At 49.8% G+C, this 23,756-nt stretch overlaps 1 protein-coding gene across 2 annotated transcripts in view; it reads left to right on the plus strand.

Annotated features, from left to right (window-relative positions):
- LOC123769720 (uncharacterized) overlaps positions 1-23,756 on the plus strand; it is a 190,819-nt gene that overhangs the window by 129,538 nt on the left and 37,525 nt on the right. For both annotated transcript variants that reach the window (XM_045760932.2, XM_045760933.2), the window contains exon 6: positions 7,587-7,717. In XM_045760932.2, the coding sequence (XP_045616888.1) occupies positions 7,587-7,717 (131 nt within the window). The remainder of the gene's footprint in view (positions 1-7,586; positions 7,718-23,756) is intronic.

A 23,756-nucleotide genomic window follows, 5' to 3' on the forward strand; every position in this document is an offset into this window, starting at 1 on the left:
AAATATCTGGGGAGCATAGTGCACCCCAGACGTTGGCATGCAGGTGCATTGCGCAGTTAAAGGGTTAATCAAACTAGACATGCTTTACAAATCAAGGGACCCAGAATGTGGAATGACCTTCCCAATCATGTTAAAGACTGTACCCCTCTCAACCAGTTTAAGATAAAAATTAAGTACTACCTTATTAACTCCATGTAACCTACCTCACCCCCAAAATGTCAACCCATGTCTACTATTTTAAACATTGCTGTTTGTTGACCAAATTGTATTTTTGCTATTTTTTCTGCCATGTTCCCCCCCCCCCCTTTTTTTTTTCTCAACACAATTTATACTTAAATCTCAATTAGTACTGTATTAAGTTTTAGTCTCAGTGTTTTTCCTGCCCAAAACGCTTTGCGTAATAGTGGCTTTAGGCATTGTATGTACTAGCTCTATCTATAAATCCATCAATGTTTTGTATCTCACCTTGTACTGTATGTAGTTTACCTGAATAAATATTTGATTTGATTTGACACTCAACACTTCTCCCTCCCTCCCTTCCTGACCGACTCCCTCCCTCCCTCCCTTCCTGACCGACTCCCTCCCTCCCTCCCTCCCTTCCTGACCGACTCCCTCCCTCCCTCCCTCCCTTCCTGACCGACTCCCTCCCTCCCCTCCCTCCCTTCCTGACCGACTCCCTCCCTCCCCTCCCTCCCTTCCTGACCGACTCCCTCCCTGACCGACTCCCTCCCTCCCTCCCTTCCTGACCGACTCCCTCCCTGACCGACTCCCTCCCTCCCCTCCCTCCCTTCCTGACCGACTCCCTCCCTCCCTCCCCTCCCTCCCTTCCTGACCGACTCCCTCCCTCCCTTCCTGACCGACTCCCTCCCTACCCTCCCTCCCTTCCTGACCGACTCCCTCCCTCCCCTCCCTCCCTCCCTCCCTTCCTGACCGACTCCCTCCCTCCCCTCCCTCCCTTCCTGACCGACTCCCTCCCTGACCGACTCCCTCCCTCCCCTCCCTCCCTTCCTGACCGACTCCCTCCCTGACCGACTCCCTCCCTCCCCTCCCTCCCTTCCTGACCGACTCCCTCCCTCCCTACCCTCCCTCCCTTCCTGACCGACTCCCTCCCTCCCTTCCTGACCGACTCCCTCCCTCCCTTCCTGACCGACTCCCTCCCTCCCTTCCTGACCGACTCCCTCCCTCCCTTCCTGACCGACTCCCTCCCTCCCTTCCTGACCGACTCCCTCCCTCCCTTCCTGACCGACTCCCTCCCTCCCCCTCCCTCAATTCCTGACCGACTCCCTCCCTCCCCTCCCTCAATTCCTGACCGACTCCCTCCCTCCCCTCCCTCAATTCCTGACCGACTCCCTCCCTCCCCTCCCTCAATTCCTGACCGACTCCCTCCCTCCCCTCCCTCCCCTCCCTCAATTCCTGACCGACTCCCTCCCTCCCCTCCCTTCCTGACCGACTCCCTCCCTCCCCTCCCTCAATTCCTGACCGACTCCCTCCCTCCCCTCCCTCAATTCCTGACCGACTCCCTTCCTCCCCTCCCTCAATTCCTGACCGACTCCCTCCCTCCCCTCCCCTCCCTCAATTCCTGACCGACTCCCTCCCTCCCCTCCCTCAATTCCTGACCGACTCCCTCCCTCCCCTCCCCTCCCTCCCCTCCCTTCCTGACCGACTCCCTCCCTCCCCTCCCTTCCTGACCGACTCCCTCCCTCCCCTCCCTTCCTGACCGACTCCCTCCCTCCCTTCCTGACCGACTCCCTCCCCTCCCTTCCTGACCGACTCCCTCCCTCCCCTCCCTTCCTGACCGACTCCCTCCCTCCCTTCCTGACCGACTCCCTCCCCTCCCTCAATTCCTGACCGACTCCCTCCCCTCCCCTTCCTCCCTGACCGACTCCCTCCCCTCCCCTCCCCTCCCTCCCTTCCTGACCGACTCCCTCCCTCCCCTCCCTCAATTCCTGACCGACTCCCTCCCTCCCCTCCCTCAATTCCTGACCGACTCCCTCCCTCCCCTCCCTCAATTCCTGACCGACTCCCTCCCTCCCTCCCCTCCCTCAATTCCTGACCGACTCCCTTCCTGACCGACTCCCTCCCCTCCCCTCCCTCCCCTCCCTTCCTGACCGACTCCCTCCCCTCCCCTCCCTCCCCTCCCTCCCCTCCCTTCCTGACCTACTCCCTCCCTTCCTGACCGACTCCCTCTCTCCCCTCCCCTCCCTTCCTGACCGACTCACTCCCCTCCCTTCCTGACCGATTCCCTCCCCTCTCCTCCCTCCCCTCCCTTCCTGACCGACTCACTCCCCTCCCTTCCTGACCGATTCCCTCCCCTCCCCTCTCCTCCCTCCCCTCCCTTCCTGACCGACTCACTCCCCTCCCTTCCTGACCGATTCCCTCCCCTCTCCTCCTTCCCCTCCCTTCCTGACCGACTCCCTCCCTCCCCTCCCCGACCGACTCCCTCCCTCCCCGACCGACTCCCTCCCCTCCCCTTCCCTTCCTGACCGACTCCCTCCCCTTCCCTCCCTTCCTGACCGACTCCCTCCCCTCCCCTCCCCTCTCCTCCCTGACCGACTCCCATACCTCCCCTCCCTTCCTGACCGACTCCCTCCCCTCCCTTCCTGACCGACTCCCTCCCCTCCCCTCCCTTCCCGACCGACTCCCTCCCCTCCCTCCCCGACCGACTCCCTCCCTGACCGACTCCCTCCCCGACTCCCTTCCCTCCCTTCCTGACCGACTCCCTCCCCTCCCTTCCTGACCGACTCCCTCCCCTCCCTTCCTGACCGACTCCCTCCCCTCCCTTCCTGACCGACTCCCTCCCCTCCCTTCCTGACCGACTCCCTCCCCTCCCTTCCTGACCGACTCCCTCCCCTCCCTTCCTGACCGACTCCCTCCCCTCCCTTCCTGACCGACTCCCTCCCCTCCCTTCCTGACCGACTCCCTCCCCTCCCTTCCTGACCGACTCCCTCCCCTCCCTTCCTGACCGACTCCCTCCCCTCCCTTCCTGACCGACTCCCTCCCCTCCCTTCCTGACAGACTCCCTCCCCTCCCTTCCTGACCGACTCCCTCCCCTCCCTTCCTGACCGACTCCCTCCCTTCCTGACCGACTCCCTCCCCTCTCCTCCCTTCCTGACCGACTCCCTCCCCTCCCCTCCCCTCCCCTCCCCTCCCCTCCCTTCCTGACCGACTCCCTCCCCTCCCCTCCCTTCCTGACCGACCCCCTCCCCTCCCCTCCATTCCTGACCGACTCCCTCCCTCCCCGACCGACTCCCTCCCCGACCGACTCCCTCCCCTCCCTTCCTGACCGACTCCCTCCCTCCCCTCCCTTCCTGACCGACTCCCTCCCTCCCCTCCCTTCCTGACCGACTCCCTCCCTCCCCGACCGACTCCCTCCCCGACCGACTCCCTCCCCTCCCTTCCTGACCGACTCCCTCCCTCCCCTCCCTTCCTGACCGACTCCCTCCCTCCCCTCCCTTCCTGACCGACTCCCTCCCTCCCCGACCGACTCCCTCCCCGACCGACCCCCTCCCCTCCCCTCCCTTCCCTCCCCGACCGACTCCCTCCCTCCCCTCCCCTCCCTCCCCGACCGACTCCCTCCCTCCCCGACCGACTCCCCTCCCCTCCCCTCCCCTCCCTCCCCGACCGACTCCCTCCCCGACCGACTCCCTCCCCGACCGACTCCCTCCCTCCCCGACCGACTCCCTCCCTCCCCGACCGACTCCCTCCCTCCCCGACCGACTCCCTCCCTCCCCGACCGACTCCCTCCCCTCCCCGACCGACTCCCTCCCCTCCCTCCCCGACCGACTCCCTCCCCTCCCTCCCCGACCGACTCCCTCCCCTCCCTCCCCGACCGACTCCCTCCCCTCCCTCCCCGACCGACTCCCTCCCCTCCCTCCCCGACCGACTCCCTCCCCTCCCTCCCCGACCGACTCCCTCCCCTCCCTCCCCGACCGACTCCCTCCCCTCCCTCCCCGACCGACTCCCTCCCCTCCCTCCCCGACCGACTCCCTCCCCGACCGACTCCCTCCCCTCCCTCCCCGACCGACTCCCTCCCCTCCCTCCCCGACCGACTCACCCACTCCCTCACCGACTCCCTCCTTTCCTTAGGGAGGGAATTATGGACAGTTGAACTGTGACGTTTAAGGAGTGTGTGTATAGGATGTGGGGGCCGGTGAGGGAGGTGTGTCGGTGGTGGGGGGAGGGACGGGCTCACTCGGAGAACTCTGAGTGTTTGTTGTTTTATTGTTGTTGTTTCGCTGATGTTTAATAGCCATAAATTCCAGGTACTCGGATACAGTAAAAATGAGAACCTTAAACATAATGCAGGGTACAAAAGGCAATCAAATTTGTCCATAGTTGGAAAGCAACATGTAAAGGATTTGGGAATAATGATGTCTGACGACCTAAATTTTAGGGAGCATAACCAAGCAAATATTGTGGCAGCCAGGAAAATATTATGGATTACAAGAACCTTCAAGTCCAGAGATCCCATCACAATGGTTGTACTCTTCAAATCATTTGTGCTGTCCTATCTTGAGTACTGCTCAGTACTCGCTTCCCCATTCAGAGCAGGAGAGATTGCTGAAATAGAGGGAGTACAGAGAATATATACGGGATACATAAACGAGATAAAGCGTCTAAATTATTGGGATCATCTCAAAGCTCTCCGTATGTACTCGCTAGAAAGACGACGGGCTATATATCACATGATATACGCTTGGAAAATACTGGAGGGCCAGGTCCCAAATCTGCACAGTAAAATAACATATTGGACTGAACGATATGGAAGAAAATGCAGAATAGAACCAGTAAAGAGCAGGGGTGCCATAGGCACAATTAGAGGGAACTGAATAAACATCAGAGGTCCACATCTGTTCAACATACTCCCAGCGAGCATAAAAAATATTGCCAGAACAACAGTGGACATCTTCCGACCCTCGACTATCTCCCGACTAGATAGTTTCCTCCAAGGAGTGTCGGATCAACCGGGTTCTGGTGGGTATGTGGGCCTGCAGGCTGCTGCAATCAACAGCCTAGTGGACTAAACTCAAGTGAAGCCTGGCCTCGGGCCGGGCTTGGGGAGTAGAAGAACTCCCTGAATCTCATCAACCAGGTACACTCACCACCGGTAGCCAGAATTGTTTCTTAAATTCTAGATGTACAGTACAATATCATATACTTTTGGTTACAGATTTTGTTTAGCAATATTATTAGGATAATAAAAAGTTATAAAAATACTTTTCATGAATGCTTTATTGTATTAGATGGAAATTCTCCAGGCTGGCAATCTACTGCCACCTACAGTTTGCAACTGGTACTCTGAGAGAGAACTCTATCAACATCAGAGGTCCGAGACTGTTCAACACGCTTCCACTACACATAAGGGGCATAACTGGCCGACCCCTCACAGTGTTCAAGAGAGAACTGGATAAGCACCTCCAAAGGATACCTGATCAACCAGGCTCTGACTCGTACGTCAGGCTGCGAGCAGCCGCGTCCAACAGCCTGGTTGATCAGTCCGGCAACCAGGAGGCCTGGTCGACGACCGGGCCGCGGGGACGCTAAGCCCCGGAAGCACCTCAAGGTAACCTCAAGGTACAGAAGGATCTCTTGGGGAGGGAAGGAGGGAAAGTGAATGTGGGCAGGACAGAGGAAGTGAGCAGCAGTGAGGGGTGATTACCTTCCTGATGGTGGTGTACAATTAGTGTTAGGCCACTGTTCCGGCCAAATACTCACTTTTCCAGCTCTCGTGGACATTTTGGCCGGATAGAGATAAATTTATCCGGCCATGATTTTAGTCGGATAAGGTCGTTTTCCAGATGGTCGGATTCTGGATAATCGCGTGTCTGCCGTATGTAGCCAAGCTTGTGAAGTGTAAGGTAGTCTTGAAAAGATTATATGAAAAGATCAATTTGTAAGGTAGTCTTGAAAAGATTGCTATGTAAGGTATCCTGGAAGAGATTCTGGTATTCTGGAAGAGATTCAGCTATTCATGAGAAGATCTATGGAAAACACTACCATGGCAGCCACTAACACTGTTCCTCTATTCTACTTGTATCAGATGCATCATCACTGAACCCAAAAAACTATTCATCTACTGTATGGCTTTTGACATAATTAATCTATATAATCTATAAAAATATAAAAATGGGAGATAACATGGATGAGCATGGGGTGGTGCTCGGCTACTACTGGATACACTTGCTGTATCATCCTCATCGGTGCTGTATTACTTGCATCCGACCTTTGTGTTGGGTCCTTGTTGTGCCTAGCTTCATCAATATCAATACTTTTATGAACATCTGTATTGATGGTAATTTGGGTAAACTTGACACCCAAAAGACTGGCAAGAAAATTGCAGGCCCATGGAATAAATGGCAAGATATTAGAATGGATAAAACAATGGTTGAAAGAAGGAAAATAAACGGTTGTGCTAAGTGGAAACTAATTTGAATGGAGAAATGTGATAAGTTGGGTGACACAAGCGATTTTGGGATTTACCCATTTTGTCATAAGCATCAGTGACATAGATAAGAATATTACAAACCACATCATAAAATTTGCAGACGACAGATTTATGGTAAAGTGGCAAATGATGATATAGAAGCCTTACAAAGAGATCTACATGAACTCCACAAATGGTCAGAAGGCTGGCAAAATGCTTTTTAATATCATCTTTTCCCATTTTGCCATAAGTGGGAAAGACTATGCCACGTTTTGCATTAACCACCCACACCATGACTACCAAATTAATAGCATTACAATACAGTAGATTGATAAAGAAAAGGGGACCTTGGAGTCAAGATCCACCACTCATTAAAAGTTGCACAACAAGTAGGTGTAGCAGTCAGAAAGCTAATCAAACTCTCGATATAATCAAGTGTACTTTTGACTATAAGGAAAAGAAGGTAATGGTTTAACTGTATAAAACACTATTGTGCCCCTATTTGGATTATAGTATCCAAGCATGGAGACGTCATTTTCAGATGGACATAGTTGTTTTAGAGAATGCAACATCGGGCAACAAAAGTCATTCAAGAGCTAAGTCATCTCTCGTATCAGGAACTGTTGAGGGCCACAGGGCTAACACATGACAAACCAGTCATTCATTGAAACTTTTAAAATTCTGAACAAGTTAGAGAATGTTTATCCGGTTATTTTCTTCAGAAGGTTAGATGTAACACAAACAAGGAGCAACGGTTTCAAGCTCAATGAGCCACAATATAGGACTGAGAACAAAAGAGGCTTTTTCACCCACAGGGTTATAAACCCCATGGAACTGCCTACCCGCCGAAGCCATAACTGCCAAAACTGTGTTTATCTTTTCTAGGAATATTAAAAAAAAAAAAGGCAAATGGGGAGGGGGACCTTCGACAAGAACATCGGAACATAAGAATAAAGGTAACTGCAGAAGGCCTATTGGCCCATACAAGGCAGCAGCTATTTATAACCACCCACAAGACAAGCCACTGGCTTCCTGTCTCGTCGAGGCCACTAGGGTAAGTGGCTCTCAGGTTATTCAGGTAGATATTTACCAGCAACTATATTATAAACTATGAATTATACAGCATTAATTCTTTTTTCATTGCTTATTGCTTTCATTGCAGGCCCATTGATGACATTTTAATTGATGAAAGACCAGAGAATTTCAATAAAGATGACGCAACAAAGGGGGCAGTTGGGGGACTCTTTGAGAGCAGCACACCTGGTGTCCGCTGCAGTTCTGTAGCAGATATGGGTAAGAGTTCAAAGGGTTTATGTATCATTATTTATTGATCATTATAAACTTTGGAGAAGCAAGTGATCTTACAGAGAAAAAGGCTACAATTCCTCCCTGCTTTAGTTACTATTATTCATTTGCAATTCTAAATAATTTAGTTAATGGGCTGTCTTACTGTAATGTCATCCTTGATCACTGTAAAGGGTTGGTGATTACACAATAATTTAATGTATTACTTTCATGTGTATTGTGTACAGCCCTGATGCTTTTCTCACTACCAGGTGCTCATTATGACAGGTTGGCCACTACAGATGGTTCTCCTGGACACTTGTCACCATACAAATCTTTCACTCTTTGAAGCTCTTTAAACACACTTCCTGCCCTCTCATGTACAGCGGATTCTCTTGTAACGGTTCTATTGTTACGTAAAGTATGGTGACAAATAAACACAGACACTAAGATACTATATATATATTTGGTCGAATATACAGAAGTACACAGGTGATACTTTGGTGTGAGTTGGGCGCACTGAGCGTCGGTACAGTATCTCGCAAGTGTCTGCTCTAGACCACACTTGAAAGTAGACTCTGGTGAATGTTTGCTATTCTGCTGCTTATATGCTCGGGCAACACCTCACCGTGTTGCCCGGGCAACGCCTCACCTCATTCATCTTCAAAGGTTGACAGGAATATTAACAAAGCATTTGGAGCGAGTATATTATTGGGATAATCTACTCGCTACACTCTGAACTCTGAACCCCTGTTGAGCCCTCTAAAGCATAAGCAATAGACCACTCTGTATTTCACAATCATCATGGAAAAGATTTTCAGAGTGTTTTGAAAATGGTTATTAGACCATATAATTATTTATATTATTATTTATTGGAACATGTTTCAACAATGTCAATGTTTAGCCTAATATTTCATTCACCTTTTAGCCTAATAGTTGTGGGTGGGGAAACTTGGTAGGGTTGGTTTGAAAAAGATCATATTGCTAGTGTCCATTATAAGAGCAGAGTTTTGTTGGATCGAGACTGAATATTTATCCATATTTTTAAATACTGATTTGATAGGGTTAAAAATTTACATATAAACTGTAAAGAAAATCTTGAGCAAAAGCAGCAGGTTGAACTGTGGGAAAATCAGTCTTGTTGTTTTGGAAGAAATTGTATGCTTGTACATTTTGCAAGTGGCGAGTTTTCTTCAGCGAAGACGTCAGAAATGCTACTCTGACAAAGGTCAAGACCGTATTTCTCTAATTGGATTGGGTTACTATGTCATGTAAAATCTTGAACAAAAAGAATTTTGGGTTTGCAAAGTATGCAGGCCTGGTTCATTTACAGAGTTTAAAGGGTCATGGTGCTACCTTTGAAAAGTATGGTGTAGTGGGGGTCTGGAAAATCTAGTTGTTGGCACAATCTCTCTACAACCAAGTTACTCCTAGTAGTATTTGACAGGTTGAAATGGAACTTCACCTATAGGATGTAGGAAAAATAAGCGTATTGCTTAGAGGGCCATTATATCTAGCTATCTCAATAGGAACAGGAAGCCAGCAGCTTGTCAAACTCTTGTCAACCAAAGACAAACTGTCTTTGCATTTAAGACTTCAGTAGGTAGGTAAATTCCATTGGGGTCTCTTGGGGGAGCTCCGTTTGGTTCCCTGAAGCTACTATCTCGGATAGTACCATACTCTCGGGTGCCATCAGTTGCTGTAATCAAGCCATACCCCCCCACCCCCTTCTAAAGAAGTGCAGGGAGGGGTGGCACTATGGTAAAATTACTATGGGAAGCACCCAGAAATTCAGCAAAGAACTCCAACAATGTAAACGATAAAAAATTATAAAACTAGCACTAGCTTGTTTGCCCTGCCCTCAGTTCTATGACGATGGAACTACAGTGCATCCTCACTCTAACAAACCCCTTTCCAACAAATTCCCAGATGGTCTGAACAAATTGAATTTGGTACTAAATCTTCAGTGGAACATACAAATGTTCGATTAAGCGAGGATTGTTTTTCCAAGCGGTCACCGAGACCGAGCGGCGAGAGGTTGCTGTCAACTATGGTTCACCAAAGTGTAAACAGTTATAAAGTGGTTTATTATACTTACCCATTGTTTCCAGGGAGAAGGGGTTGATGGATGATTGTTTCCAGGGAGAAGGGGTTGATGGATGATTGTTTCCAGGGAGAAGGGGTTGATGGATGATTGTTTCCAGGGAGAAGGGGTTGATGAATGATTGTTTCCAGGGAGAAGCGGTTGATGGATGATTGTTTCCAGGGAGAAGGGGTTGATGGATGATTGTTTCCAGGGAGAAGGGGTTGATCGATGATTGTTTCCAGGGAGAAGGGGTTGATGGATGATTGTTTCCAGGGAGAAGGGGTTGAAGGATGATTGTTTCCAGGGAGAAGGGGTTGAAGGATGATTGTTTACAGGGAGAAGGGGTTGAAGGATGATAAAATGGTGTCAGGGTAGGCAGGTGGTGTTAATGGTGGAAGTTGTCAGGGTAGGCAGGTGGTGTTAATGGTGGAAGTTGTCAGGGTAGGCAGGTGGTGTTAATGGTGGAAGTTGTCAGGGTAGGCAGGTGGTGTTAATGGTGGAAGTTGTCAGGGTAGACAGGTGGTGTTAATGGTGGAAGTTGTCAGGGTAGGCAGGTGGTGTTAATGGTGGAAGTTGTCAGGGTAGGCAGGTGGTGTTAATGGTGGAAGTTGTCAGGGTAGGCAGGTGGTGTTAATGGTGGAAGTTGTCAGGGTAGGCAGGTGGTGTTAATGGTGGAAGTTGTCAGGGTAGACAGGTGGTGTTAATGGTGGAAGTTGTCAGGGTAGGCAGGTGGTGTCAGTGGTGGAAGTTGTCAGGGTAGACAGGTGGTGTTAGTAGTGAATGTCACTAAAGGCAGGTGGTGTCAATGGTGAAGTTATCAGAAGAGGCAGGTTGGGTTAGTGGTGAGGTGTCAGGAAAGGCAGGTGGTGTAAGTGGTGAGTACACACATATCCAACACAACTCTGGTCTGGCCTGAGTGATCAGCTGACTGGCATCACGTGGATGGTGAATTGGGTTCACATTTTTCAGTCATTAGTTCCTGTACTCATCTTCCTTCTTGGACTTCCACACTTGCCTACTCAACCCTACAATGATTTATCTCAATTAGAACTGCAGTCTTTCCTGTCCACACTGCAGTTCTATGGTCGCAGGCTCGGTTGACATTCACTCGGAGATGATTTATCTTCTCTTGGTGCACATTTCAGGATTTGGTGAATCTCTTATCACCATATTCTATGAATTAAAAAATTCACTTATGGATGTCAACCAACAAACTAACACTAAACATAGAAAAGATCTACTACATCTTATTTGGAAGCATATCAACAAATGCAATTCAGCTGCAGATAGACAATGCTATCATCGACAATTAACCCTTAACCCTTCAATTGCGCATCGCATCATATGATGCTTTGCCCGACTTGCAGTAAATTGCGCATCGCATCATATGATGCGCGGGCGTACCGAGCACGATTTGAAAGGCCCGCGGGGTAGAGGGGGTCCCCATACGCTGCCCAGGGGCTATAGTAAACAGCCGCCATTTTGAAAAAAAATCCAGCTCATGCTACTATCGCTTGGGAGGCCTCAGTTACCCGGCAGCCACCATGTCGAGCGCACGGCCAAACGCTTCTCGGGCACGCCCCACGCAATCACTCGCCCCAAGAGCAAATAACCAGTGAATTATTTTCCGATGGTGAGGAAAGTGACTTTGATGACTCTGATATTGATAAAGACTACACCCAATTGACCGATGTTGATAGCACGGACAGTGAATATGAGATACAGCCGCCTCCTATGGCGAGGCCTATACCCTCACCCATGCCGCCTCGGCCAGCGTCGACCCCAACATTCCCTCGGCCACACAGTTCCTGTGATTATTTAGAGTCTGAGGATACTTTCGGTGACGAGTCAGAGGAAGGCGACTCTTTTTCTGGTTTTAGTGAAGTGGAATCAGAACAGTGTTACCGAGCCTGGTGCCAGTACCAGTGGTGTTACTGGGCGAGATTTTGTCGCGTCAGCAGCGTCTTGCCCAGCCAAGCGCCACCGCATGGAACAACATGAGGCACCAAGAGCCTCATGTTCTAGTGCCTCTGCCTCATGTGCACGTGCCTCTGCCTCACGTGCACGTGCCTCTGCCTCACGTGCACGTGCCTCTGCCTCACGTGCACGTGCCTCTGCCTCACGTGCACGTGCCTCTGCCTCACGTGCACGTGCCTCTGCCTCACGTGCACGTGCCTCTGCCTCACGTGCACGTGCCTCTGCCTCACGTGCACGTGCCTCTGCCTCACGTGCACGTGCCTCTGCCTCACGTGCACGTGCCTCTGCCTCACGTGCACGTGCCTCTGCCTCACGTGCACGTGCCTCTGCCTCACGTGCACGTGCCTCTGCCTCACGTGCACGTGCCTCTGCCTCACGTGCACGTGCCTCTGCCTCACGTGCACGTGCCTCTGCCTCACGTGCACGTGCCTCTGCCTCACGTGCACGTGCCTCTGCCTCACGTGCACGTGCCTCTGCCTCACGTGCACGTGCCTCTGCCTCACGTGCACGTGCCTCTGCCTCACGTGCACGTGCCTCTGCCTCACGTGCACGTGCCTCTGCCTCACGTGCACGTGCCTCTGCCTCACGTGCACGTGCCTCTGCCTCACGTGCACGTGCCTCTGCCTCACGTGCACGTGCCTCTGCCTCACGTGCACGTGCCTCTGCCTCACGTGCACGTGCCTCTGCCTCACGTGCACGTGCCTCTGCCTCACGTGCACGTGCCTCTGCCTCACGTGCACGTGCCTCTGCCTCACGTGCACGTGCCTCTGCCTCACGTGCACGTGCCTCTGCCTCACGTGCACGTGCCTCTGCCTCACGTGCACGTGCCTCTGCCTCACGTGCACGTGCCTCTGCCTCACGTGCACGTGCCTCTGCCTCACGTGCACGTGCCTCTGCCTCACGTGCACGTGCCTCTGCCTCACGTGCACGTGCCTCTGCCTCACGTGCACGTGCCTCTGCCTCACGTGCACGTGCCTCTGCCTCACGTGCACGTGCCTCTGCCTCACGTGCACGTGCCTCTGCCTCACGTGCACGTGCCTCTGCCTCACGTGCACGTGCCTCTGCCTCACGTGCACGTGCCTCTGCCTCACGTGCACGTGCCTCTGCCTCACGTGCAGGTGCCTCTGCCTCACGTGCACGTGCCTCTGCCTCACGTGCAGGTGCCTCTGCCTCACGTGCAGGTGCCTCTGCCTCACGTGCAGGTGCCTCTGCCTCACGTGCAGGTGCCTCTGCCTCACGTGCAGGTGCCTCTGCCTCACGTGCAGGTGCCTCTGCCTCACGTGCAGGTGCCTCTGCCTCACGTGCAGGTGCCTCTGCCTCACGTGCAGGTGCCTCTGCCTCACGTGCAGGTGCCTCTGCACCACGTGCAGGTAGCGGCCGTACTGTGCGTAGACGGGCTTCAGCTCCTGGTCCACGGGGTGCATCGCTTCCTCGCCGTAGTGCCTCTGCTGCGTCCCCTGTTGCGTCCCCTGCGTCTCGCAGGACACCAGGTGTACAAGTGTGGGGTGATGGTGCTGGTTTTATTCCCCAAATTCCTGCCATTGACGATAAAGACGTTGGGATTACAGATCTTTTCCCTGATAATGGTGATGATATGAGTGAATGTGATTATTTTACCGCATTCTATGATGAGCCCCTCATGGAATATATTGTACACCAAACGAACCTTCATGCGGCTCATCTCATTAGAAAAGATATATCAGAATTTTCACGCTTGCAACGTTGGAAAGACACCAATATAGGGGAAATGTATGTGTTTCTTGCAATATGTATGTTGAAACTGTGTCAAACACGCTATCACAGATTACTGGAGCAAAGATCTGACTATTCCAACACCTTTCTTCGGGAAATATATGTCCAGAGACAGATTTCAGATACTCCACAAGTGTGTGCATTTTGCAACTAATGAGGACCGGACTGAGGAGGATAGACTTTGACGAGTGAGGCACTATATGAATGAGGCGATTGGGAAAATTCAGAGATTTTTACGTACCAGCACAGAAGCTGGTGATTGACGAATCCCTTATACTATTCAAAGGACGTGTTTCATTCAAACAGTATATTCCCTCAAAACGAAACAGATTTGGCTTGAAATTCTTTGTACTGTGTGACTGTGAAACAGGATACGTGTTACACATGATTCTGTATTCAGCTAGCGATGTAGACATTCCCGGTAACGACGAACATGGATTCTCAGGTTGTGTGGTGAAGTCACTGATGGCACCATGGATGAACAAGGGCCACATCCTATACACAGATAATTACTATACAAGTCCATTGCTAGCTAAGTTCTTGATTGAAAATAGAACCGGGTTGGTTGGAACAGTAAAGCCACGAAGAAGGGAAATGCCAGTGTTTGTCGGTGGACTTGCAGTAGGTGAGTGCCAGGTACGAAAATGTGATGACATTCAGTACGGTGGAAAGACAAGAGAGAAGTGAACCTGCTGTCAACCGTTCATGATGGTACAATGTTGAACAGTGGCAAGGTGCACCGTGTAATGAGAGAACCAGTATATAAGCCAGATTGTGTTCTTGACTACAATATCAACATGCGTTTGATAAGGCTGACATGATGATTGGCACTATCGAGTGTGTGCGGAAAACATTGAAGTGGACAAAAAAAGTGTTTTTCCATCTTGTTGACATGAGCATGTTGAACTGCTATAATTTGTACCTGGTGAAAACTGGACGTAAATCTGTGTTCCGTACATTTGCTTTTACACTTGCAACACAGTTATTAGCAAAGTTTGGTCAAGAAGTCCCTGGCATACAAAGACCAATCATGAACCCAGTGTTGCAGCATGATGCAACACACAGGCTCGCTCACATAGATGCCTTTCAGCAACACAGACTAAAGAATTTGCCAGCAGGTGGAAAGCGTGCAATAGGCCAACGTGCATGCCTAGTATGTAAAACAACAAAACGAAGAAAGCAAAAACGTAAAATGGTGCAAACATGGTGTGAAGGGTGTGGAGTTGCATTGTGTGCTGTCGACTGCTTCAACGACTACCACACACTCCAAGACTTCTAAATGTCCAATAATGGTGCAAAAACCTGTACATAGTGCGTGCTAGTGTGTACATATAAAATAATGAACATTGTGATTACTGTACATAATATAATGCCATAATGGAAAACGTTTGTGCGCGCATGTGTATACTCGATGTGTGCAACATATATTGACAATAACTGTCAAGTGACATTATGTGCAACATAATTAGTGACTAACATTGCAAAGAATACATGCGTAAACACTGTAAATAATGACACGAAAATAAATTCGTGGCAACTGTGGCTGCTTGAAGACCGCGCGTGTTGCCTCCGGGACGCACAGTGCATGAGCGAACATGCAAACTGTGACGTCATCACCCATCTTCTCGGCTCAATTACATCGCCGGTAAGTACAATAGAATTTTTTTTTTTTTTTCCCGTGATCAGGGAACACGACTTAACACTTTCGCGCTTTAGATTAGAGATAACTCGTCGCCGTTTTCTCTTACGATTCCGCATAACAGCCGACTTTTCTCGTCCATCGAAAAAATATTTCTATAAATTCCATTTTTTAACCGAAATGGATGGGGATACTTTTGTTTTGTAGGGAATTTATTTGCGAATGTTTTGGTACCAGAATGAATATTATATCACAAACTTCTATGAGTAAAAAAAAAAATACACAAAGTATGTTTGGGGGTGTGGCGAGTGTGTGGCAGTGGGTTCCCTTTAGCCGTTGATATATCCAACACGTGGGAAATATTTGTATGTGTTATGTATATGTCTGTGTAGGGAATTTTACTGCGATCACTGTCATACAAATTATAAAATGTTTCAACAAGTATAAACATGACAAACATCAAACGAACGAAAACAATGCGTTCGTTTCTGCCGCGAACGCATACTGAGCGACGTGGTTCTATATTTGGCGCTTCTCTTACACATGCTTTGTACAAATGTTATACAGTTCATCTTATAGAAAATTTTATTGCGAACACATTGGTATAAAAAAGAAATACGTACATAGAAAAGTAGGGTCAGGAAACGTATAAACTTTCCAAGCATGATTTCCCCCCTGTGTTTTCGCCAGTGCGCTCGCGGCTAACTACTCTCCACTTCACACACTCTTGCGGGTGGGCAATTACCTATATTAAACATTCATATGCATATGTCCGTGTAGAGAATTTTATTGCGATTCCAATGTTACCAAAATTATCGATGTAGGACATCTGTAGGCTTCGCAACCATTAAGAGAGTGGAAACATTTTGTTGCTGTTTGGCGCTCTCGGCGAGTGATCTGCATAGTTTTTTATTTGGTGTTGATACTCCTTATGCTTGGGCGGCATTTTATAGGTATGCTCTTATAGACAATTTCATTGCGAACACAGTGATACCAAATTTAAATACGTGCGCCTTCAATTATTGTCAGGACAGTCAAAAGAGTGTACACTTTTCGGTCTTACCGCGTAGGCGTGCGAAGTGCCGAAAGCATCTGGGGTATTGTTTTTTTTTGAGCGCCGAGTGCGCGAAAGTGTTAACAGGTTAGGAAGAATTTTTTTTTTTTTTTTTTTTTTTTTGCGCCTGTGGGTGTCAATCAGTATATAGCCATGCGCCATTTAAGGGTTAAACCACACAACACACATAGATGATTTCGGTAACAAAACCGAAATTGCGCAATACATTAATAGCTGTTTTAGTGTCTAGCGCCTTAATTTAAATGCCCCACATGGGATAAGGGCAGCTATAGTGCAGCCACGACCGATAGTTGGCAGACACCACCTAGAAAAAAAATCGTGGCCAACATTCTTAGGTGTGCGAGTGTCAGTATTGAGCGAGCTACCAAGGCTGACGCACGCACCATGAGCGCACAGCACTGCTGTTCAGCTTGTGACCACAGCATCGCCTAAAAATGTTAAAATATATATATGTTCATGCCATTATTTAGTGATGATAGTATTACAGAAGACTCCAGACTGTGATAAAACTGACCAGGATTCTGATAGCAGGATTATGGTAATATTTAGCAATGTGCTCCATGGAGGGAGGAGTAATGCTGTGGGAGGGAGGGTGATGGCGTCGTTTTCTGACTGTGTGTGGCCAGCTTTTATTGACTACTCACCATACCAGCTTAGTGGTTCGCTATGGTGAACACAAATGTAGATACTTATATATAACGTGTGTATAGAGTGTAATAAGAGCAATAGGAGTAGGTTGGGAGCTGCCATTTTGGTGAGGAAGGTGCGTTGTCTGCACGACTTGTCATGTTTACTGGTGGCCACTATGGTCTTTGGGCACCATACCAGCTTATTTGTACAAGTATGGTGAATAAAACAGGTACTTATATATAATGTGTGTGTATATAGCGTAATAACACGACAAACAATATTGTTGGAGGAGAAATACTAGTGCTTCTGGCCTTGAGCGCGGCTGCCACCAGCTGACTGTGTGAGTAGTTACGTCTTATTGCCTTTACTCACCATACAAGCTTAGATGTACAGTTATGGTGAACAAAGCCGGTCGGCCGAGCTGACAGCACGCTGGACTTGTGATCCTGTGGTCCTGGGTTCAATCCCAGGCGCCGGTGAGAAACAATGGGCAGAGTTTCTTTCACCCTATGCCCCTGTTACCTAGCAGTAAAATAGGTACCTGGGTGTTAGTCAGCTGTCACGGGCTGCTTCCTGGAGGTGGAAGCCTGGTCGAGGACCGGGCCGCGGGGACACTAAAGCCCCGAAATCATCTCAAGATAAAACGTGTAATTACTTATATATAACATCTGTGTATAGTGAATAAATGCAAAAACAGTATTGTGGGAGGAGAATGAGGGCGCGTGAGGTGTTGAGGGAGGGAGTGGCAGCGAGTGACTGGCTGGTGTGTGGCGATCACTCCTTGTTGCATTTTGACTCGCAATACTAACTTAGTGGTTTGTTATGGTGAGCAAAACATGCAGATACTTATATATAACCTGTGTATATAGTGTAATAACAGCAAAACTATTTGTTTATTGTTTTATGAACATAATAATTAAATCACTAATATGCACACCATAATTTTGAGTACAGCGATGGTTCACACATTTTATTATATAAATATATCACAATACACACTATTGAATATTATTACTGCAAAAAAAAAAACTAAGAAAAAAATCAATCGGACATTGAAATAATTAGGTAATAATATATTTGTGGCAACTGCCGCCTGACAGCTCATGCGGAGTAGACCTCGCCTGGCGAAGGCTCTTGTCAATGCCAATTTTTTGCCAGACTTCCCTACCCAATTGCAACTAAAATATGCCACCTACGATTTTTTTGTTATTTTTAACGTGATCAGGGAACACAAATGAACACTTTTATAAGACGAAAGATATATATATATATTTTTTTTTTTTTTTGGCGCCTGTGGATATTGAAGTCATTTGGACCCCTTGCGGTTTGAGGGTTAAATGGATGGAAAGTTCCTTGGCCTATACTTAACTCTGTCTTGTCGAGTCTCAACAAAAGACTCAACTTCAGCACCCACATACAACACATAACCAAGAAAGTCTCAAAAATGGTCAGTATACTTTCTACAATCAGATATAATGTTCCAAACTCTGCTCTCTCATTATACTACTAGCTGTACCTGGCCACGCGTTGCTGTGGCTCGGCAACGCATGTGCGTTGCCGAGCCAAAGCAACTTTTCCCGTCTCCCAGTCCAACCCGTTCTCGCACTTGCTTGCAGTCAATATTGGCTTACTTAATAAGTGCATATGTGACATACTAATTGATTGTGAATATTTTAGTTTACCTTGAAAAGTTTCATAGAAAATACCGACCTCACCTAACCACCTTAGTATGTTAAGATAAGCATCTTATTGCTTCTTAATTACAATTATTACTTAACCTATACCGTTGATAGGTTAAGTAATAATTGTAAATAAGAAGCAATAAGATGCTTATCTTAACGTACTAAGAAGGTTAGGTGAGGTCGGTGTTTTCTATGAAGCTTTTTAAGGTAAACTAAAATATTCACAATCGATTAGTATGTCAAATATGCACTTATTAAATAAGCCAATATTGACAGTCAGCAAGTGCGAGAACGGGTTGCCCAGTCCTCCCCACCATTCCTCCCTTCCCCGTCTCCTCATCCTCCCAACCATTCCTCACTCCCCCATCCCCCTCGTCCTCCCAACTGTTCCCCCCCACCCCCGTTCCCATTATTTCCTCACTCCCCCAGCCCTATGTCCTTCCCACCATCCCCCACTCCACAGTCATCTTGTCATCCTAACCATTCCCCACTCCACTGTCCCCTCATCCTCTCCACCATTTCTGACTCCCCTGTCCCCTCGTCCTCCCTATTATCACCCACTCCTGTCCCGTTGTCCTTCCCACCATTCTCCATTCTTCTGTCCCCTCGTCCCCACCATCCCCAATTCCCCCATCCCCACGTTCTCCCCACCATTACCCCCCTCCCTTGTCCCCTCGTCCTCCCTACCATTACCCAAACCCCTTCTAGAGATGATTTTGGGGCTTAGTGTCCCCGCGGCCTGGTCCTCGACCAGGCTTCCACACCAAGGAAGCAGCCCGTGGTAGCTGACTAACTCCCAGGTACCTATTTACTACTAGGTAACAGGAGCATCAGGGTGAAAGAAACTCTGCCCATTGTTTCTTGCCGGTGCCCGGGATCGAACCCGGGACCACATGATCATGCGTCCAGTGTTCTGTCCGCTCAGCCACTGCCGCCCTCCTCTCATTCTCCCCACCATTCCCCACTCCCTTGCCTGATGCATTCCCAAATGATCTGATGTTCCCAATTTTCAGATGGGAACATCAAGTGATCTGATGTTCCCATCACTGAAATATAAGAAACCATTAAACAACGAAATGAAAAAAATAAAAAATAAACTATACTCACGAAATGAACAGTATGGTAAGCAACAAAGCTCAATTCCAACACAATGTCACACACACACAATAAATAAATCAAATTAAAATAATTTGAAATCAATGAAAATTCAATTTAACAATGAAATTGGAAACATTGAAATGGAATCATAACATATTTAGTATAGCGGGAGTTGCTCTTACGTGCAACAGATGGCGCTGTTTCATAAAAAAAGAATGCTCTTACCTGTCACAGGTGTGGCATCAGTACTTATACTTACGAAATGAACGGTATGGAAAACAACACAGCTCAATTCCAACACAGTCACACAAAATTACTAAATCAAAATTAAAATAAATCAAAATCTATGAAAAGAGAGGTTTCAGGAAGCAATGGCCCTGGAAAACCCCCTTGTGGTTGGGATTTTCCTTATCTGCCATCGACCAGGGTTAGGCACCCAGAAAGGTTAGGCATAACAAAACAAACCCCACATGGTAAAAAAACTTAAATTAAAAAAACCGAACAGAGAGGTAGAAACTCCCTACAATCCCAAGGAAACGAGCAAATATCACACTTTACTGCCACGCCGATCGTCTGCGCAGCCCTCCCCGCTCTGAGAGGGGGAGGGGGGAGCCCCGGACCTACCGTGCTGGCTGCCTAGCATCAGTTCGTAAGTTAATGTCAACCAGGATAGACGCTTCTCTGGCCTCGGTTTCCTAGGCGGAGTTTGCCTTGTGTGGCATTCATTGCCGTGTGTTGTGCGGTGGTCAGGAGTACCTCATCAGTGCCGGGGCTGCATGCGCGTAGGGGGCTTCCTTCCCTAAGCGCCCTGTGAGTACTGCCCCTGCGTGACAGGGTTATCTTCCTTGGGGCGTTCGGGGAACCTTTCCCGTAGAGGTTCTTGCTGCTCGGCATTTGCCTCACCCTTGGAGCCAGCTGGAGCTCCTTCCCTCCCCTCCCTCCTTTCTTCTCTCCCCTCCCTCCTTTCTTCTCTCCCCTCCCTCCTTTCTTCTCTCCCCTCCCTCCCCTCCCTCCTTTCTTCCCTCCCTCCCTCCCCTCCCTCCTTTCTTCCCTCCCTCCCCTCCCTCCTTTCTTCCCTCCCTCCCCTCCCTCCTTTCTTCCCTCCCTCCTTTCTTCCCTCCCTCCTTTCTTCCCTCCCTCCTTTCTTCCCTCCCTCCCTCCCTCCCCTCCCTCCTTTCTTCCCTCCCTCCCTCCCCTCCCTCCTTTCTTCCCTCCCTCCCTCCCCTCCCTCCTTTCTTCCCTCCCTCCCTCCCCTCCCTCCTTTCTTCCCTCCCTCCCTCCCCTCCCTCCTTTCTTCCCTCCCTCCCTCCCCTCCCTCCTTTCTTCCCTCCCCTCCCTCCTTTCTTCCCTCCCCTCCCTCCTTTCTTCCCTCTCCTCCCTCTTTCCTTCCTTTCATCGAAACATCTGGTTCACTGGGTCAAGTGTGTTAGGCTGATCAGTGAGCCGGTCCCTTCCCACCACTGACACACCTCCCCCCCCCCCCTCCCTCATTCTTCCCATACACACGCTCTCTGCTTCACCGCAACATCCATTGCTCCATTCCTCTCTCCTTCCATCAAACCATCCCTCCATTCATCTCCATCCTACCATCCATCTCCATCCTCTCCCTCCCTGCCTACCACCCAGCCTCTGCCTGCCTCCCAAGCTCTGCCTACCTGCCTCCCTCCCAAGCTCTGCCTGCCTGCCTCCCTGTCTACCACCCAGCCTCTGCCTGCCTCCCTTCCTCCTTGCCTCTCCCTCCCTGCCTACCTCCCAGCCTACCTCCCAGCCTCTTCCTGCCTGCCTACATTTCAGCCTCTCCATCCCTGCCTGCCTGCCCATCCACCCACCAGTCAGCCATCACTGACACAATGAGTGCTTTGGAGCCAACATGTTGCACTGATGTTCCTTGATTGTGCAGATATGTCCAACAAAGTCACGGAATGAATACTCCAGCCTCATGACAAATCCAAAACAATGTTCCGTGAATCTGTGATGTCACAGGGTAGAAGGCAATAGAGTAGTGGACCCAGTGGCTGTCTGTATAAAATATATCTTACCTGAATGTTACTTGGAAAAATTCCCGACACCTAACTTCGGAAATTCCAGAGCTCCGGAAATAACGACCAGGGAACAGCCCCATATAGCCCGTTAAATCAAGTGGATACTGTATGTGGTGCCCTTTCCCGACTGCGAGGCCTTCAGGGTCAACGCCTTTCGGCATGACTGGTCAAGTTGGGGGTTCCTGTTCCTCTTTCCCTCGATTCAGCTGTTGTTCCAGGTCCTGATTCGCTTGGAGACTTACAAGGTGAGAGCTGTCCTCTTGGCCCCTTGGTGGCCGGCCCATCCATGGTTTCAGGCGCTGCTTGCTTGGTGTCTGAACCCGGAGGTTTTTCCGCGGCTCCGCCTCTTCCAGCAGATCGGACCGGTACGTCACGTGGATGGTTCAATCTTCTCCTCAAGTCTTCACATATGGTATTTTTTTTACTATAGTTTATCATCATCTCTATGGTGTCTTCCTTATTAGTGTTCCACCTGCGGGCTTCGTCTCGACGGCAGTATGAAGTTTTCTGGCTGTCCTTCCGGTTCTTCTTAAGTCTTCATCGTTGTACTTCGCTTTCTGTTAGGGTGGTGTTGTCCTTTCTCTCTTGGTTGTTCCGGGACTGTCTCCTTATGCCTAACACTGTCGCCTCGTATCGTGCGGCGCTGGCAGAGCCGCTTCAGTTTACTTTCGGAATTGATGTCACATTTGCGCCGTTTCGCAAGTTGTCTTGGGCGTTGTTTCACCTTCGGCCTGCTCATGCACCGCCTGAGCTGTCCTGGTCATTGAACAGAGTGCTCTCTTTTCTTTCTTCTCCTCGTTTTGTTATGGCCCCTTCAGTTCCGAATTCTTTTTCGAAGGCGCTCTTCCTGTTGGCATTGGGCTCTGGGGGTCGGGTAGGTGAGCTTCATGCTCTCCTCCGGCGCAGAGGTTTCTGCCCCTTCGGTCGGTGTGATTGATTTGTTTTTCTGCAGCCTCCTCCTCCTTTTCTGGCGAAGAATGAGACTGCTGCTTTCCGGAGGGGTTCCTGGGTTGTTGATGCTTGGTTGGTTCGGCCCGGGGTGCATCGTGTTTTGTGTCCGGTTGCGGCTCTCCACTGTTATTTGTGCGCCACGGCTTCTGTGTCCGTGGACTATGCTTTGGGTTGATCCGGTTTCCCTTCTTCCCTGTTCGAGGGTGCGAGTTTCCCAGGTCGTCTGCAGGGTTATTAAGGCTAGCCAGCCTGCAGTCTATCCCCGTGCCCATGACGTCCGCAAGTTCACGGCTCTTGCCGCCGTCTTTGGCAATATGTCCTGGGCTGACATTTGGGCGCGGGGATTTTGGTGGTCGAACAGGGTCCTGGCTGCTTGTTACCTATTAAACGTTCCTGGGCCCAGTCGGGCCTGTGTCACTTTGGGTCGGTGGATGCAGCCAGTTGTCTCTACTTCGGGTTGAGGAATGAGCAGCAACCGCCTCCCGGGTAAGTCCCTATTCTTTTCCTGTGGGTAGTTAGCTCCGGGGAGCTGTAGGGGCTCCCCCCAGAAAACCAGCATTGAATGTAATGAAACGCCATTTTCTGGGCGAGTCCCGGAGGCTTCCCGGCATCCCTCCCTCCCTCCCCTCCGGTCGACGTTTATTTCGCGTGTTTTGACATCCAGCCTCAGAACTGGGGTGTGGATCGCGGCGTGGTAGGTCTGGGCCTACCCCCTTCCCCCTCCCAGGGAGGGGGGGCTGCACAGACAGCGGCGCGACGACGGGTGACGTCATACTAGTTTGCTTGTTTTTGTTTGGGGAGTTCTATCCACTCATTCGACTTCTGGTTGCAATTTTCACCAGAATAGGGGGTTTGTTTTGGGACACCTACCTTTCTGTGTGCCTAACATGGTCGATGGCAGACATAGAATGCTTCCAATTACACTGGGGTTTCTATAGGCCATTGCTCCCCTTGCCCCTCTAGAGGGGGGCAGGTTCTGGCTCGTGGTTCCCGGTAGGCCCATAAGAACTCCATATACATGACTGATGCCAAAGTCTGACATGAGCATATCAGCCTAGTAAGCTCCAGGGAGCCTCCGGGACTCGCCCAGAAAATGGCGTTTCATTACATTCAACG

The sequence above is a fragment of the Procambarus clarkii genome, chromosome 45, assembly GCF_040958095.1.
Source record: "Procambarus clarkii isolate CNS0578487 chromosome 45, FALCON_Pclarkii_2.0, whole genome shotgun sequence".
Taxonomy (NCBI): Eukaryota; Metazoa; Arthropoda; class Malacostraca; order Decapoda; family Cambaridae; genus Procambarus; species Procambarus clarkii.